The following is a 14,279-nucleotide window of genomic DNA, read 5'->3' on the forward strand; positions in this document are numbered from 1 at the left end:
TTGTTGGTGCGGGAATGTTTTCTTAATTCAGATTCTTGACTTGCAAAGACATTTTGTACACACACTGCTTTCTTGCTTTGTGTATCCACATACCAATAGCATATGTGTATGTGTGAAAAGGACAATGGAGTAGTTGTCATTTACTTAATTTATTAGTAGGTAATATTTTTCTTTATAATAATCAATTTCCATGTCTTTCATGCTTTGATTTCTTCTATTATTATATGGAATTAGTTATATTCATAAACCATTTTAGTCGTTAATATCAAATACTTTTAATTTATTTTTCTATTTGCAAAGCAGATAAATAACTATATTTTTCTATATATGCTCATTGAGCAAAAGTTGAAATTGCATGAGTTTCACAACAAATCGGACCAGGGGCGGTACTACATGGGGGCAAATGCCCCCACTCAAAATTTGGATTTTGTTATGTATTTCAAAATTTTCATTATTTTTAAATTTTTTTTGTAGGTTTTTAACATTTTGACTCTTTATATACTTATATTTTACAGATTTTTTAATTTTGCTCCCTCTGAGATTTTTTTCTGGTACCGTCTCTGAATCGGACAACACATTAATTCAATACAAAATAATACTGAATACAACTAGACATCAACAAAGGCAACTCTGAATCAATGGTGAGTTAGTAGAGTGGTTTGGAGTTCCCTTGGTGATCTATATGTCTCAGGTTTGAATCTCCATTTCACTAACTTTGAGACATAGGTAGTCCTTATATGAGGGTTTGACTTGAGTATATCTAGGTTCAAGTCTGAAGAAGTCTGAAGGTACCCCTATTAACCGTCGCGCCTTCGGGCGGATTAGTAAGGGTTTTCTCCCATTAGGTATTTGAAATAGACATTTATATTTCGAGGGAGCTCTCTAGCACAGATCCAATTAAAATAACGTATGCTAGACCTCTCGCGACATGAAGTTTTAATAAAAATTTACCTTTAAAAAAAAAGACAACTCTGAAGTTTCTGGTATTGAATGTTCCACTACATTTAGCCAGAAAATTAATGACAAATTCATAAATGCATGTTACTACTAGTAGTAAATATTTGATTTTAATTTAATGATGACAAGTAACTGTAAGGTTATTTTTCTTTTTAAAGGCAACTTTCATTTCTAACATAAAATTGTTACCACAGTCAACAAGAAACATATATATACGGTAAAAATTAAAGAAGACTATATAGCTTAAGCAAAAAGTTTTCCATCTCTCCTATGTCAAATTCAATCTTGATGAGACTCTATTCTTTATCCACAAAAAAACCCCAATATCTGAACGTCTATGAGGGTTCCCACTTCCCATTGAAAACTTTATGCGTTTTCGAATTCCATAATCTCCAACAAGCAATATATCATAATATAGCCGAGTGAAACATACCTTTTGATACCGTAACTGTCAATCTTCTAAATATTAAATAATGAACAATATCAAGAAAATAATAATAGTATTTAAACATTTTACACAAATGTAAAATAATAATAATTAGTTTTTGCTTGTAATTATAAGTCAAAAAAGTATTAATCTAAGACTTCATACTGTGAATATTTAAGTTGGAATGTTTTAATATACATAAAGAATGGAGTTACACTAGCTGCTGAAAGAATTGAAATAATTAAAAAAGTAAAAAATAAATGAATTGTGGAGATAATATTCTCAGAATTGTATGGACGATTTAGTTATCAAATATACACATGGACCATGTGGTACTTTGTTTAAGAAAATAACCAGAAACAAAAGTTCAAAGATATATGAAAGTCTAACCTATTAAAATTCAAGAGTTAACTTTGTCACCACCACATCGCCAGGGCTGGTTCCTAGACATATCGCGCATGCATCGATCTAATAATCTCTAAATCTAGTGAATCAAATTATTAATTCACGTTTTATAATTTAGTCTCATAATGAGATCAGTTTATTTCAAATTCATGTTTTTTTCCTGAAAGCAGTGAACTACTCGTAAATATCTAGAGATGTAGCATACATTATTTTAATCAACTTTTCACTCGAAAGTTTTCTCACTGAATAGATACTTAATTTAAACTTTTATGATCAAATTTAAGTTCAAATCCATGTATACCATAGAACATATAGAAACTCACATACCATAGGTTTAAGTTCGATTTTTCTATTTTTATTAATTTGATTTTGACTTTTTTGTTTGTTTGTTTGCTTTTAAGTTGGATTAAAACACTCAATTATTATAATCCAAAAATATGATAACCAAGCTCCAAACACAAAATTTATTTGACTAGTTTACTTGAGTTAGAACCACCGGATAATAGCTCGATCAGTGGCCATTAGCCTCATTTCTTAAGGGGTCCTAGGTTCCATTCGAGTCTTACTAAAAGGCAAACTTGAGATAATCAAGTAATTATTAAGTGGTTGAGGTTTCCTTGTGCACTAGTTTGGCTGGGATTAATATGTACCAAATGGTACATGGGATCAGGGATTCTCATCCAATTACACTTTTCTTTTACTTAATTGCAAGATTGGTCCTTGTGGTTTGTCCAATTTGGCAACAGAGTCTCTTTTCAATTTCACTCGCAATAGAGATCCCTATTTTAAGAAACTTTTGCAAGAATGCTCCTTTTTTAACAGAATTGTTAGGTGGTATTGTCAACTCCAGGTGACCATTACGTGCAAAGGCAATAACGTCTTTTTACACAACACACGGACCATTAATTCTTACAGCTTTTATATATTACTTCTAACACCATCTTCCTCATCAATAACAACAACATTATATATCTAAAATCAATAGTAAAACAAATATATTATCATCCAATCTATACTTACCTATATACATAAATATATAACATAATAAAATCACAAACATAAATTATAATATATTGATCTTATTTATTTCTTTCACCGTTAAACAAAATTTAGGTACCTAATAAAATGAATATAAATAATCTATACTTAATAAAATAACCATAATAAACCCAAATCAAATATCATTCAAATTTAGTAAACAAAATCAAAACCATCAAGAAAATGTAAATAATATCAAGATTAAAACTAAAGATTGGACATTTAGTTTTTAGTATAGATTTAGGATATAGGTTCAATATTAAAAGAGAAAGGTGTTAAATGGGAAAGAATATGATGAATGATTGCTATTGTTGATGAAAAAAGATTGGAAAATAATTGATTATGTATATATAATAATAAATTACTATAGAAAGAGTTTATCTATATAAAAACATATATATATCAAAATTGAAAGAATGGTCTCTGTGTTGTGTGAGAAGACGAAATTACCCCTGTACATAATGACCACGAGCAGACGTGACGATACATACTAACGATTTTGTTAAAAAGAGACCAATTTTATAAGATTGGTCCTTACGGTTTGTTCAATTTTGCAACAGGGTCTCCTTTCAATTTTACTCGCAATAGAGATACCTATTTTAAGAAACTTTTGCAAAAATGGTCTTTTTTTAACATAATTGTTAGGTGGTATATTCAACTCCATGTGACCATTACGTGAAAAGTCAATAGCGTCTTTGTACACAACACATGGACCATTAATTCTTACAACTTTTATATATTCTTTTGTAACACCATCTTCCTCATCAATAACAACATTATCTAAAATCAATTGTAAAACAAATATATTATCATCCAATCTATACTTACCTATATACATAAATATATAACATAACAAAATCACAAACATAAATTATAATATAATGAATGTTATTTGTTTCTTTCACCATTAAACAAGATTTAGGTACCTAATAAAATAATTATAAATAATCTATATATACTTAATAAAATAACCATAATAAACCCAAATCATTCAAATCCTATAAAGAAAATCAAAACCATAAAGAAAATGTAAATAATATCAAGATTAAAAACAAAGATTGGACATTTAGTTTTTAGTATTTTAAGATAGGTTGAATATTAAAAGAAAAAAGTGTTAAATGGGAAAGAATATGATGGATGGTTGTTATTGTTAATGAAAAAAGATTGAAAAATAATTCATTATGTATAGATAATAATAGATTAATATAGAAAGAGTTTATCTATATAAAAATATATATATATCAAAATTGAAAGAATGGTCCATGTGTTGTGTGAGAAGACGAAATTGCCCATGTACATAATGACCACGTGTAGACGTGACGCCACATACTAATAATTAATAATTTTGTTAAAAGGAGACCAATCTTATAAAATATTTTACAAAATAGGAACCCCATTGCTAGTAAACTAAAAAAAAAGACCTATTTGTTAAAATAGACAAACTATAAGGATCAATCTTACAATAAATATTTTTAACTTTTAGATATTGAACTTTGTGCGACTTTTTTATAAAGTCAAATTGATCTTCTATTACAATTTCACTAGAAATATACAATTGATTTTTCTTTCATATATGAAAAAGTTGGAATATATGTAGTTGTTAATAATAGGTAATGTAATATAATATTAGAGAAACATATATATTATTAAGGATAAGTAAATGTATGCATAGTAATAAAGTGTATAAACATAAAATAAATTTGAAAATATATATTCTTAGGGCTTGTTTGTTTTAAGCGATTGAATGGAGAAAGTGACTGAATGGATATACAATGTCTGTATAGATTAAGTCAATATAGTTATTTTTTGTTTTATTAAGTCAAAAACAAACATATTTTCTTGACTTAATGGATTAAAACAATTAAAATTAAGTCATGGCTTTTTAATTAAGAGTTTATCAAACACCACCTTAGTTCAGTTTGTCTATCGTTGATTGATTTTTTTATACGAGACCTAACCGAAAAGTTCGGGTTCTAAAGCATAAGTACATAACTAAAGATCATTGATCTTTTCCAATTTCAATTCGATTTTTATGAAGTTTTCAGTTTTTATTTGTTCACCCCTAGGTTACACACCCATATGGTAATGTCTCAATTCTCAATTAATCATTCGTCGTAAAGTGACAAGTTATCAAACTTTAATTAGGGATAAAAAGTAGAGGGGATAGATATATATTTTACATTATTATGATGCTTAAACTTTTCGACAATCCTTTACATGGCAGACAAGGTAGGCATAGCATCGATGCATCATCTTGGGTCCATATATATAAAGTTTACAATCGGACATGAGTTCCGTCTATAAACTTGCTTCCGTGTTTAATTTCTTCATCTTTTAACATCAAGATGTAATTAGTTTATCCTTAGTTATGACTTTTTACAAGTTTCGTAAATATAGAACTTGCGCGAAATGGTGTAATCGAAAATAACGCAACATTCATTATTTATTAATAGAAATAATATGATAATAATAATAACACAAGCTAGGCCTCTACTACTTTAATTGAATACAAACTATAGTCTAGATTTATATGCATGATGAACACACTGTAGTTATTCAAAAGAGACTTGAAAATAGAACAAACTTTATATTTAAGAGGAGATATGAAATAGTGAACTAATAGAATAATGAAAGTAAAGAAAATGAGGCAGGAGACTGAGAAAAGTATTACTTTAGTTTTTATTTGAATGTAATGATAGTTATAGAGTTGGAATAACCATAAAAATGCATAAAGTTGGAATTTAGTCGGATTTTGGCAATGTAAAGTAGTATCATCGATCGAATTTGTAATAGTGCTTGTTGCACTATATTTCTCTGTCCACTCTACTTGAACGATGTCTTATCATGTCTTCGGAACTTACAAATTATTTAGCATAAATTTTGTTTCAATGTGTTTCATGGCATCTAATAAATAATTAGATAGTGGTGTAGTGGACCAGCTTCTCTTTTGCTTTTTTTTTTTTTTTTTTTTTGATATATATTGAGATTTATGTCTCACGGTGTGGGTTCCAGATTCGTAGGCACAAAAACACGAGATTTTGAAACGTAACAAATAGATATTGGTGTTTATGCACTTATCATATAACCATGAAAACAAAAGTACGTACACTAGAATTATTAGCTTTACCAGGAAAAGAAAAGGTTTTGGACCACCATATATAGAATAGAACATATACATATATACAGAGGATAAGAATATAAGACTGTTAGGTACCTAAGCTTAGCTTGTAAGCTGTAAATTGTTAAAGTGGAAAACATCAGCTAGTGTTTACACATAGCTAGTTTGTAATATTAATCGAACTGGGAAAAGAGAATTTAGACATTATTAACTCTTTATTGTTTCAGGTTTGTAACAGATTAAAGAGAATAAAATTTGAAAATCAAAAGTTTAAGATATAGAAATGAAAAAGGAGAAGACAAAGGGTGTAAAATGAAGATATAGTGATATTTCTACAAAAATTTTTAGCCATACACAATAACGGTATATGTTTTATTGCATAGTATACAACTTTATGAAACATGTATGGTTGGTATGGCTAAAGACTGTTGTAGGGATATCACTCCCTAACACATTAGTTATTAGAGTTTCATTCTCTTGAAAAAAAATATTAATCCTCTTAAAACTTAAAAATCCTCATAAAATTCTATAATTGTGACATATAGATTCCTCTATTTTTATCTTCACAACTGTCATCTTTCTTATTGATAGGAGAATTGTAAAATAATAGGTTAGAAACATTTTTATTTAGGTAATATAAGTTAGGAGATATATCATCCCCAGATTGATATTTATAATCACTGTTCTTAGTTTGCCAATATCTTGAACAATTGACAGGCGGGCCTCACTGTTTCAAAGTTTCGAGGGTTCAAGCCCATGGATTAGGGGGCCCAGAAAGATATTCATTCAATTGAGATCAGAACTGTCTTTTGAAAATAACTTTCATTAATTATTATCTTGACTCTAAATTTCTAGCAAAAAAATAAAATAAAACAGCATGAAGTGACTTCGTTTTAACCTTTTATGACCCAGGTACTCTATAATTAAATTGAAATATAGATATATCATAATGTCATATGCCCATAGGCTGTCTCAATCTTTTGCGGAGTTTAAAGCATATATGCTAAAGCCTTCTTATAAACCCTTCTTAAGGAATGCCAAAATTTGAACTCGGCATAGTCGCATCAAATTTGAGGTGTTAGTCATTTATCTGCTTTGTCTTTCAAATAAAAAAAAAATTGTATAGAATATTTCAGGAGAAATGTTACAAATGGTTCCTGTGGTTCTTCATATTATAAAGTTGCCTCCTATCTCTTTTTTTTTTTTCTGTTGCTGACGGTCTATTTTTCATTCTCGTTGCCAGCAGTCCCTAGCACTATCTTCTATTAGTTTGGGACTATTAGCAAGGGTATAATATTCCATTGAGAAATTGTCACAATCGTCCCCATGATATGCTTGATTCGCATTTTCATCCATGTTTTTTTTTCATTAGATGTCCATGTACTTTTCATTTTCATTTGTCCCTGGCACTAACAACTGTTAGTTTCATCCGCTAAACCCCATGAGGTCATTTTCGTCCAGTTTGTAACCACATGAACTATTTGTGATAAAAAAACTTCGGGGTTTTACATACTGGCCAACATCCCTGACCTGGTCATCGCCTGCCACCGCTAGAGAAGTCGCCGAAAGCCGAAAACCACCAGGCCACTTCATTATCTTCACCATTTCCAACCCCAAACACACCCATCACTTTGTACCTCCCCAAAACTAACAAAACCATACATCCACCACCACGCAACACCTACTACCGCCACCTCCTACCACCGTCGCAACCCCAACTACTAGAAAAACATCGGCAACAACATCCCTCCATCACGACAACCTCCATTTTCAGACTTCCACTTCACGCGATCTCTATCTAAAAACCCTAAAACGGGTTCCTTTTTCTCCCTTTTGAATTGCTGTGAACCACCACCAACTCACCACTTGTCAAGAGGGGGTTTCTTTTGGCTAGGGTTTGTGAGGAATTCGCGTCTGAGCGTTTTGGTACCAACCTCGAGTTCTAAGTCAAAGCATTGTGGGAGAAATCTCAAAAATGAGTTTTCCGGTAACGTCTTTCCGGCAACAATGGTCAATCTCCAAGTTATTTTATCACAAATAGTCCATGTGGTTACAAACTGGACGAAAATGCCTTCATGTGCATTGGGTTTAACAATTTTTAATGTCGGGGACGACTGGTAATGAAAATAAAAAGTACAGGGACACCTAATGAAAAAAAAGCACAGGGATAAAAATACGGATCGAACAAACTACAGAAACAATTAGTGATAATTTCTCTATTCCATTTATTACTAACCACAACCCAGATATTAAATTCCATATCCTATCTTCCAATTAAATTCCTTAAACATAACCTCATCCATCATCCTTACCTACTACAAAACACCATGAACTTTTAAGCCAATATCTTATTTATATCCATTTGGGAATCATATAGCATTGCTAAACATTAAAATAACATATTTACCCATTTAATTTTTTAAATATCATACATATCCAATCTAAACCTTAAAATTCTCACAATTACCCACTTAAACAACGTAACCAATTTAAACTTTAAAACTATCATATTCACCCAAATAAAGTAAATCAATAATAATTAAAAATTTATAACTCTTATTAATATAAATTAATCAACTTCTAGCTAGTATACCCATTAAGTTTTAAAAGTGATCAACTTCATATATTCGTTTTTCGGATGAAAAGCTATCAATTGCCCCTATAATCATCTGATTGTTTAAAAAAAATAGTGGAAACCAGTTTTATGCAATCCAAATATTTAGGTTTACACGACACTCTTTAAAAAAGTTACAAGTTTAGTGAAAAAGTTTTTAGCTAAAAACGAAACTTGACAGATGAATATATTAGAAACTATATAGATGTAAAAAAAATGGCATCAACAAGAAAAAAGGAAGACCGCAAAGCCAGTTTCGGTTATTGTTTCTTTCTTTCTGTACATCGTTGTCTCGTATACATTTTATTCATTTTTTGTTCTTGATATATGGTTCATATTTCCATTAACCTATTGATTTTCGATCAAATTTTTAGGTACAATGAAAATGTTAGTCATTTGAATTCGAATTCATGCAATGTTGCATGATGTTTCGAATATGAAACATGATTTGAATTCATGTTTTTAACACAAGTTGTTCGTTCATATATATCATATATCTCTATGTTTTTGTACAACATTTCGACATGTCTATTTCAGGTAATTAAGCTTGTTTTTTATTCTCTAACTGGATAAGTTTATATATGATAATTAGATAGATTAATGTACCAAGATCAATATATCATATGGTGGATTAAATTGGTGCTGTGTCAAGTTTACAATAATACAGATTTGTTATGCTTTTTTAATTATCTGGTGTCACTAAAGATGGTTTATAAAATATCTCATGGTTATTTACCTGGCAAGTTTTTTTGTTATTGTTTTGGCACCCTTTAGCCAGGGGTGTGGCTACTGGCTACATACACACACACACGAGAGAGAGAGAGTGCATTTGAACCCGCTGAACAAATTTTTTCTCAACATGTCTAGTAAATTTATTGCAAATTTTATAAAATTAAAGTTGTATTATAATTTACTAATTATCTTATTCATAAGTATCGATAACTTTGATCAGGAAAAAAAAAAAAAAGAGATATGGTGAAGGGGACCTCTTAGTCCCCGTGACCATATTGAAACTGCCCACCCTGACTGCACCGTTAAATCACTTGAAACTGTCATCCGAAAGGTACAAGTTGAATCCTAGCTGAGATGAGAATCGAACCCGAGTCCCATTTTGTTTAGGATACACTAGTGGGCCCAACCATTAGTGGTGGCATTTGGCCACTTGATTTATGACCAAATGGTTTGATAATATGAACACACTTTGCTAGGCATTGCCATATTGTATTTAGCTACATTTAATTTTGGTTTTTATGTTAAAGCCATTGATCTGCAATGCCTTGATCCTGGATGGCATAACTTATGTCACTAAACTAGCCCGACTTTACCAAATGATTAAGTTCTCCATCGAAAATTTATGGCCCATTTACACGTTTTCAGGATTGCGCCAGAAGCATAAATGGGAACTAAGCAAGCTCACACTTACAAAACAACCTTTCAAAACAGTCAAGTTTTTTACTTTGGCGATTCTTCAACACACAAGTAGATCGTTTGTATACATTTTCACACATGGCTGCTTGCTTATCCTTTTGATAGCGGCCATAGTGGCAGTTGGAGTCTTCCTATTGACTGATGACGGTCCTCACAGACAGGTACTTCATAGTTGATTCATGCCTCAATGCATATAAAGTACTAAATGAGAGTATGAAACAGATGCATATTACTGTTATTGCATATTTATACGCCAGGACAACTGACCCAAAACTTACATATTCCCTTAAGCAATTAAGAAAACTACATGTAACTCGCGTATTTGTTGCAGTGTCATGCTTTTGCATAGACTTTACGACAGAATTAGATGACTACATTAGGCAATCAGTTTGTTGGCATTTTGTGTACCAATGTCTAAATGTTGTATGTGATTTACCATTTTTGCAGCATGTGGAAGTGCTTCTTGAATATCTACGTTTTGTATTGTGGTGGGTGGGTCTTGGCGTTGCATCTTCTATAGGTCTTGGTAAGCCAATATGCTAAAATCCTATTATACCTTCTTCGAAAATAGAAGTACAACCTCTACACCAGGCATCATAAACAAGTAGGCGACTTGATTTTCCACTTTTTGTTTCTTTTTTGTTCCAAACAAATTGACTACGACTACCCATTTCTGTACGATATGTAAACCTTGTAAGCTTGCTATCTCATTCGACATGTCTTCTTTAGTTGCACCAAGTTTGATATTAGAATTAAGTGAATTGCTTCGTAACAATGAAGTCAGACTCTTTGCCTAACTTTTAGGTATAGATCTTTTCCCCTCACTGATATCTAAAAATTCACGACATCGACAACAATATTCATTGCAAACATAGAACATGTTTAGTAAACTTCTTAGACCCATTCAATTTCATAAAGGTTGTTGATGAAAATGGAGTTGCATATAAACCTCTTAGACCCATCCAAGCCTGTGAATGTCCTATTCTTTCGCATAGTTACATTTTATATCTTGTTTTTTGAGATATTAATTAAACATATATAAGTTCTCCCAGGTAGTTTACTTTTCGTTTCTTAGTACTTGTATAATTTTTCCTAAATATGATCAGGATCTGGCTTGCACACTTTTGTTCTGTATCTGGGTCCCCACATTGCTTTCTTCACAATGAAGGCAATGCAATGCGGGCGAGTGGATATCAAAAGTGCACCTTATGATACGATCTCACTAAACAGAAGTCCTACATGGCTTAAAAAGGATTGCGCAGAATTTGGTCCCCCATTGTTTTCATCTCCTCAAGGTCCTGAAGTTCCGCTTAGTAGCATTTTACCACAAGTTCAGATTGAATCTATTCTCTGGGGTTTTGGAACTGCAATTGGCGAGCTTCCACCATATTTTATTTCAAGAGCAGGTTTCTTGAAAATTATTTATTTGTTCTCTCGACTTTGAATAAACACTAAGCAGCTTCATTAGTTAATGCTTGTTTTCTGAAAATTTTTTGGGGCTGGACTGTTTTTAAGAGAATCTATACGTCTATGGATAAAAGACTTTTATTGAAAGTGCACATGAAATTTTGCAAACCAATATGCAAAATAAAATAAAATAAAAAAAAGTCTTACTATGGATAATCAGTGTGACAAAAATGTGTATGTTTGCGCAGCAAGTATCTCGGGTGGCAAATCAGATGAACTAGAAGAGCTCAATTCTTCCACAAGAGACAATAATAGGGCTTCTTCAAATACAGATAAAATGAAGCGATGGATCCTGTCACATGCACAATATTTGAACTTCTTCACCATTCTACTACTTGCTTCGGTTAGTTTTTCATTACTTACTTTTGTTTTCTAGTCTTTCGACTACTTCAAATTATAACTGAAGATTCTGAAATTGAAAATTGGTTTCCTATCAAGGTGACCATATGGGCAGGGTAAGATGGTCGAGTAACAGATCAAAAGACTAATCGGTCTAAACAGGAAAGGTTAGCCCAAAACACTTCAGTCCAAAATTATTCAACATTTGTAAAAGTTAGTAAATCATACATGACTACCACAAGATATAAAATTATCAATAGTAATCTGATCTTTTCAATAAAACAATTAAGGAGGATTTATACATTAAAGAAACTTTTTGGACGGCTTTGGACTGTTAAATTCAATTTCGTGTAAGCTATAATATCGAGTTTACTCCTAAATCAACCTATACAGAAGTTAATGGGTCAAGATTACCACCTCTAAATTTCATGTCTCCATTACACACATTGATATTTGTCGAAATATTCATAGATAAGTAGACCAATACTAACTCACATCCATCAAAAGTTGGTCATTTTGCCTACTTAATTCTATTAAATATTCATAGCTATTTTTTCAGATACCAAATCCTCTATTTGACCTTGCTGGCATAATGTGTGGCCAATTTGGGATTCCATTTTGGGAGTTTTTTCTTGCAACAGTTCTTGGGAAGGCAATTTTTAAAGCTCATATACAGGTTTCTTATCGTTATGATTTCTTACTTCTATATTTGAGCAGTTTTGTTGTTTGATATTCTCATATCAGTTTTCATACACCTCTTGCACATGTATATTACAATTTAAAAGGGTGGACATTTAATATGCGAAAGTGAAACATAAACATCATGTTTTAAGTTTATGTTTTACCAGAGGTGGCAAAAAAGGCAGCTCAGGCATGTTGGGTAATGGGTCAAGACGGGTAATTAGTTAGTCCGATATAAAGTGGGTTGGGTCAGTTGGGTTGACAACAATCGGTTGGTTCTTTACCAGTTCTATGAACAATTAATGCACCATGTATGTCTAAAAAACTATGTCATTGTAAATATAACCCAATGTAGAGAGTTTTTGACATTTAGATACAATGTAGATGAGTTCCAACCAATTTTGACACATTTCCTTTTAACCAAATCCTTTAGCAAAGTCTTCGAACATGATAGAGATAAAAACATAACTAAAGTTAAGGGAATTATAGGTGACTTTGGTTGACGGTTGACCAAGCTATGGCTAACTATGGTAATTGGCTGTCTTTTTGCAGACTGTATTCGTCATTTCACTCTGCAACAATCAACTTCTTGACTGGATTGAAAGTGAGTTGATTTGGACACTTGGCTTCATTCCCGGAGTTTCTTCTATACTGCCTGGAATTGTAGCTAAAGTGCATGGACTAAAGAATAAGTATATGGCAGCTAGTCCACCAGATTCGTCAAAAGTCAAGGTAACTCTTATATTCTGTTTATCATATTACATTGTCGCTTACAAAAAACTTTTGCGTTCTTGTTGGCAATATTAATTTTCTAAGTATAAACGATATTGCTATGTATACCCGGTTAGAAGGGAAAAAAAAACACTTTGAACGCTGGTGTCAACATTCTTGGTGTGTCTCCTTTTATTTAAAAATTAAAACGAAGATATAACATGTCATGCAGAGTCTCCCTTATAACATACTCATTTATATGTTTACATTTCAGGAAGAATCGTGGGATCTATCATTTGCTACGTTATGGAACACAATCATATGGATGATGCTATTGAACTTCTTTTCCACGATTATAACCTCAACCGCACAGAGTTATCTCAAAAACGAGCAGGAAAAAGAAATGGATTTTTTGAAAAAGAAACTATTAACAAATGAATCCAATTAGTTGATGACTTGATGCCAAAAGTGCAACGACATTCTGTTTTCGAAAATGGACACTTAATTTAGGTCTTAGAAACAAAGTACTAAATTCGACATATGTACAGATTATGGTACCCATGGACAGTCAATAAGGTGTTGCATCCAAAGGGGTTTTTTGTGTTAAGTAAACTTTTCATGTATGGTACATGTATATAAAAACTTAGTTAAAATTTTTTTTAATGTTATTTCTTGTGTTTGTCCATTCTTTCATCACTTTGCTTAGTTTTGTAATGGTCATACAAGATCTATCATATATTGAACTGGGTTACTTTTACAGAAATTTGCAGTTATGATCTCATTTGAAATGTCCTAAGGTGTGAGCCTTTGGGTGAAAGAAGTTGAAACACTTCATACATGTGAGTTTGATGGGAAAGCATATTTTGTGCTTGGGATAGGTAGTTTTGTGTCACAAACTTATTTCCATAAACTATCGTTGCTGCACTTAGCCTCAACTAGCTCAACATTGCTCATAAACAACCAACAATGTGTTTCAGCTACAAAAAGAAAATGATCTTAACTTAGTCTTGTATATTCTTGTATAATTTTTGGATGTCTAAAGGCTAAAGTCATTTTGGATAGTTTGATCTAATATTTATTTTTTAGTTTTTTGA

General features: G+C 31.6%; 1 protein-coding gene across 1 annotated transcript; it reads left to right on the forward strand.

Annotated features, from left to right (window-relative positions):
• The first annotated feature begins 8,931 nt into the window (after positions 1 to 8,931).
• Positions 8,932 to 13,805, forward strand: LOC122597910 (vacuole membrane protein KMS1-like). Its single transcript, XM_043770499.1, has 8 exons — positions 8,932 to 9,096; positions 9,937 to 10,148; positions 10,435 to 10,513; positions 11,094 to 11,393; positions 11,643 to 11,797; positions 12,353 to 12,469; positions 13,027 to 13,206; positions 13,460 to 13,805. The coding sequence occupies exons 1-8, from the start codon at positions 9,084 to 9,086 to the stop codon at positions 13,631 to 13,633; spliced, it is 1,230 nt and encodes a 409-aa protein (XP_043626434.1). The 5' UTR covers positions 8,932 to 9,083; the 3' UTR covers positions 13,634 to 13,805.
• Positions 13,806 to 14,279: the final 474 nt, after the last annotated feature.

The sequence above is a fragment of the Erigeron canadensis genome, chromosome 4 (genome assembly GCF_010389155.1).
Source record: "Erigeron canadensis isolate Cc75 chromosome 4, C_canadensis_v1, whole genome shotgun sequence".
NCBI classification, from domain to species: Eukaryota; Viridiplantae; Streptophyta; class Magnoliopsida; order Asterales; family Asteraceae; genus Erigeron; species Erigeron canadensis.

What these genes read in the sequence shown, in the direction of transcription:
- LOC122597910 (XM_043770499.1), top strand. An exon ending in ATGACGGTCCTCACAGACAG is followed by an intron (nt 10,149 to 10,434) that starts GTACTTCATAGT and finishes CCATTTTTGCAG; the next exon opens with CATGTGGAAGTGCTTCTTGA. An exon ending in TGCATCTTCTATAGGTCTTG is followed by an intron (nt 10,514 to 11,093) that starts GTAAGCCAATAT and finishes AAATATGATCAG; the next exon opens with GATCTGGCTTGCACACTTTT.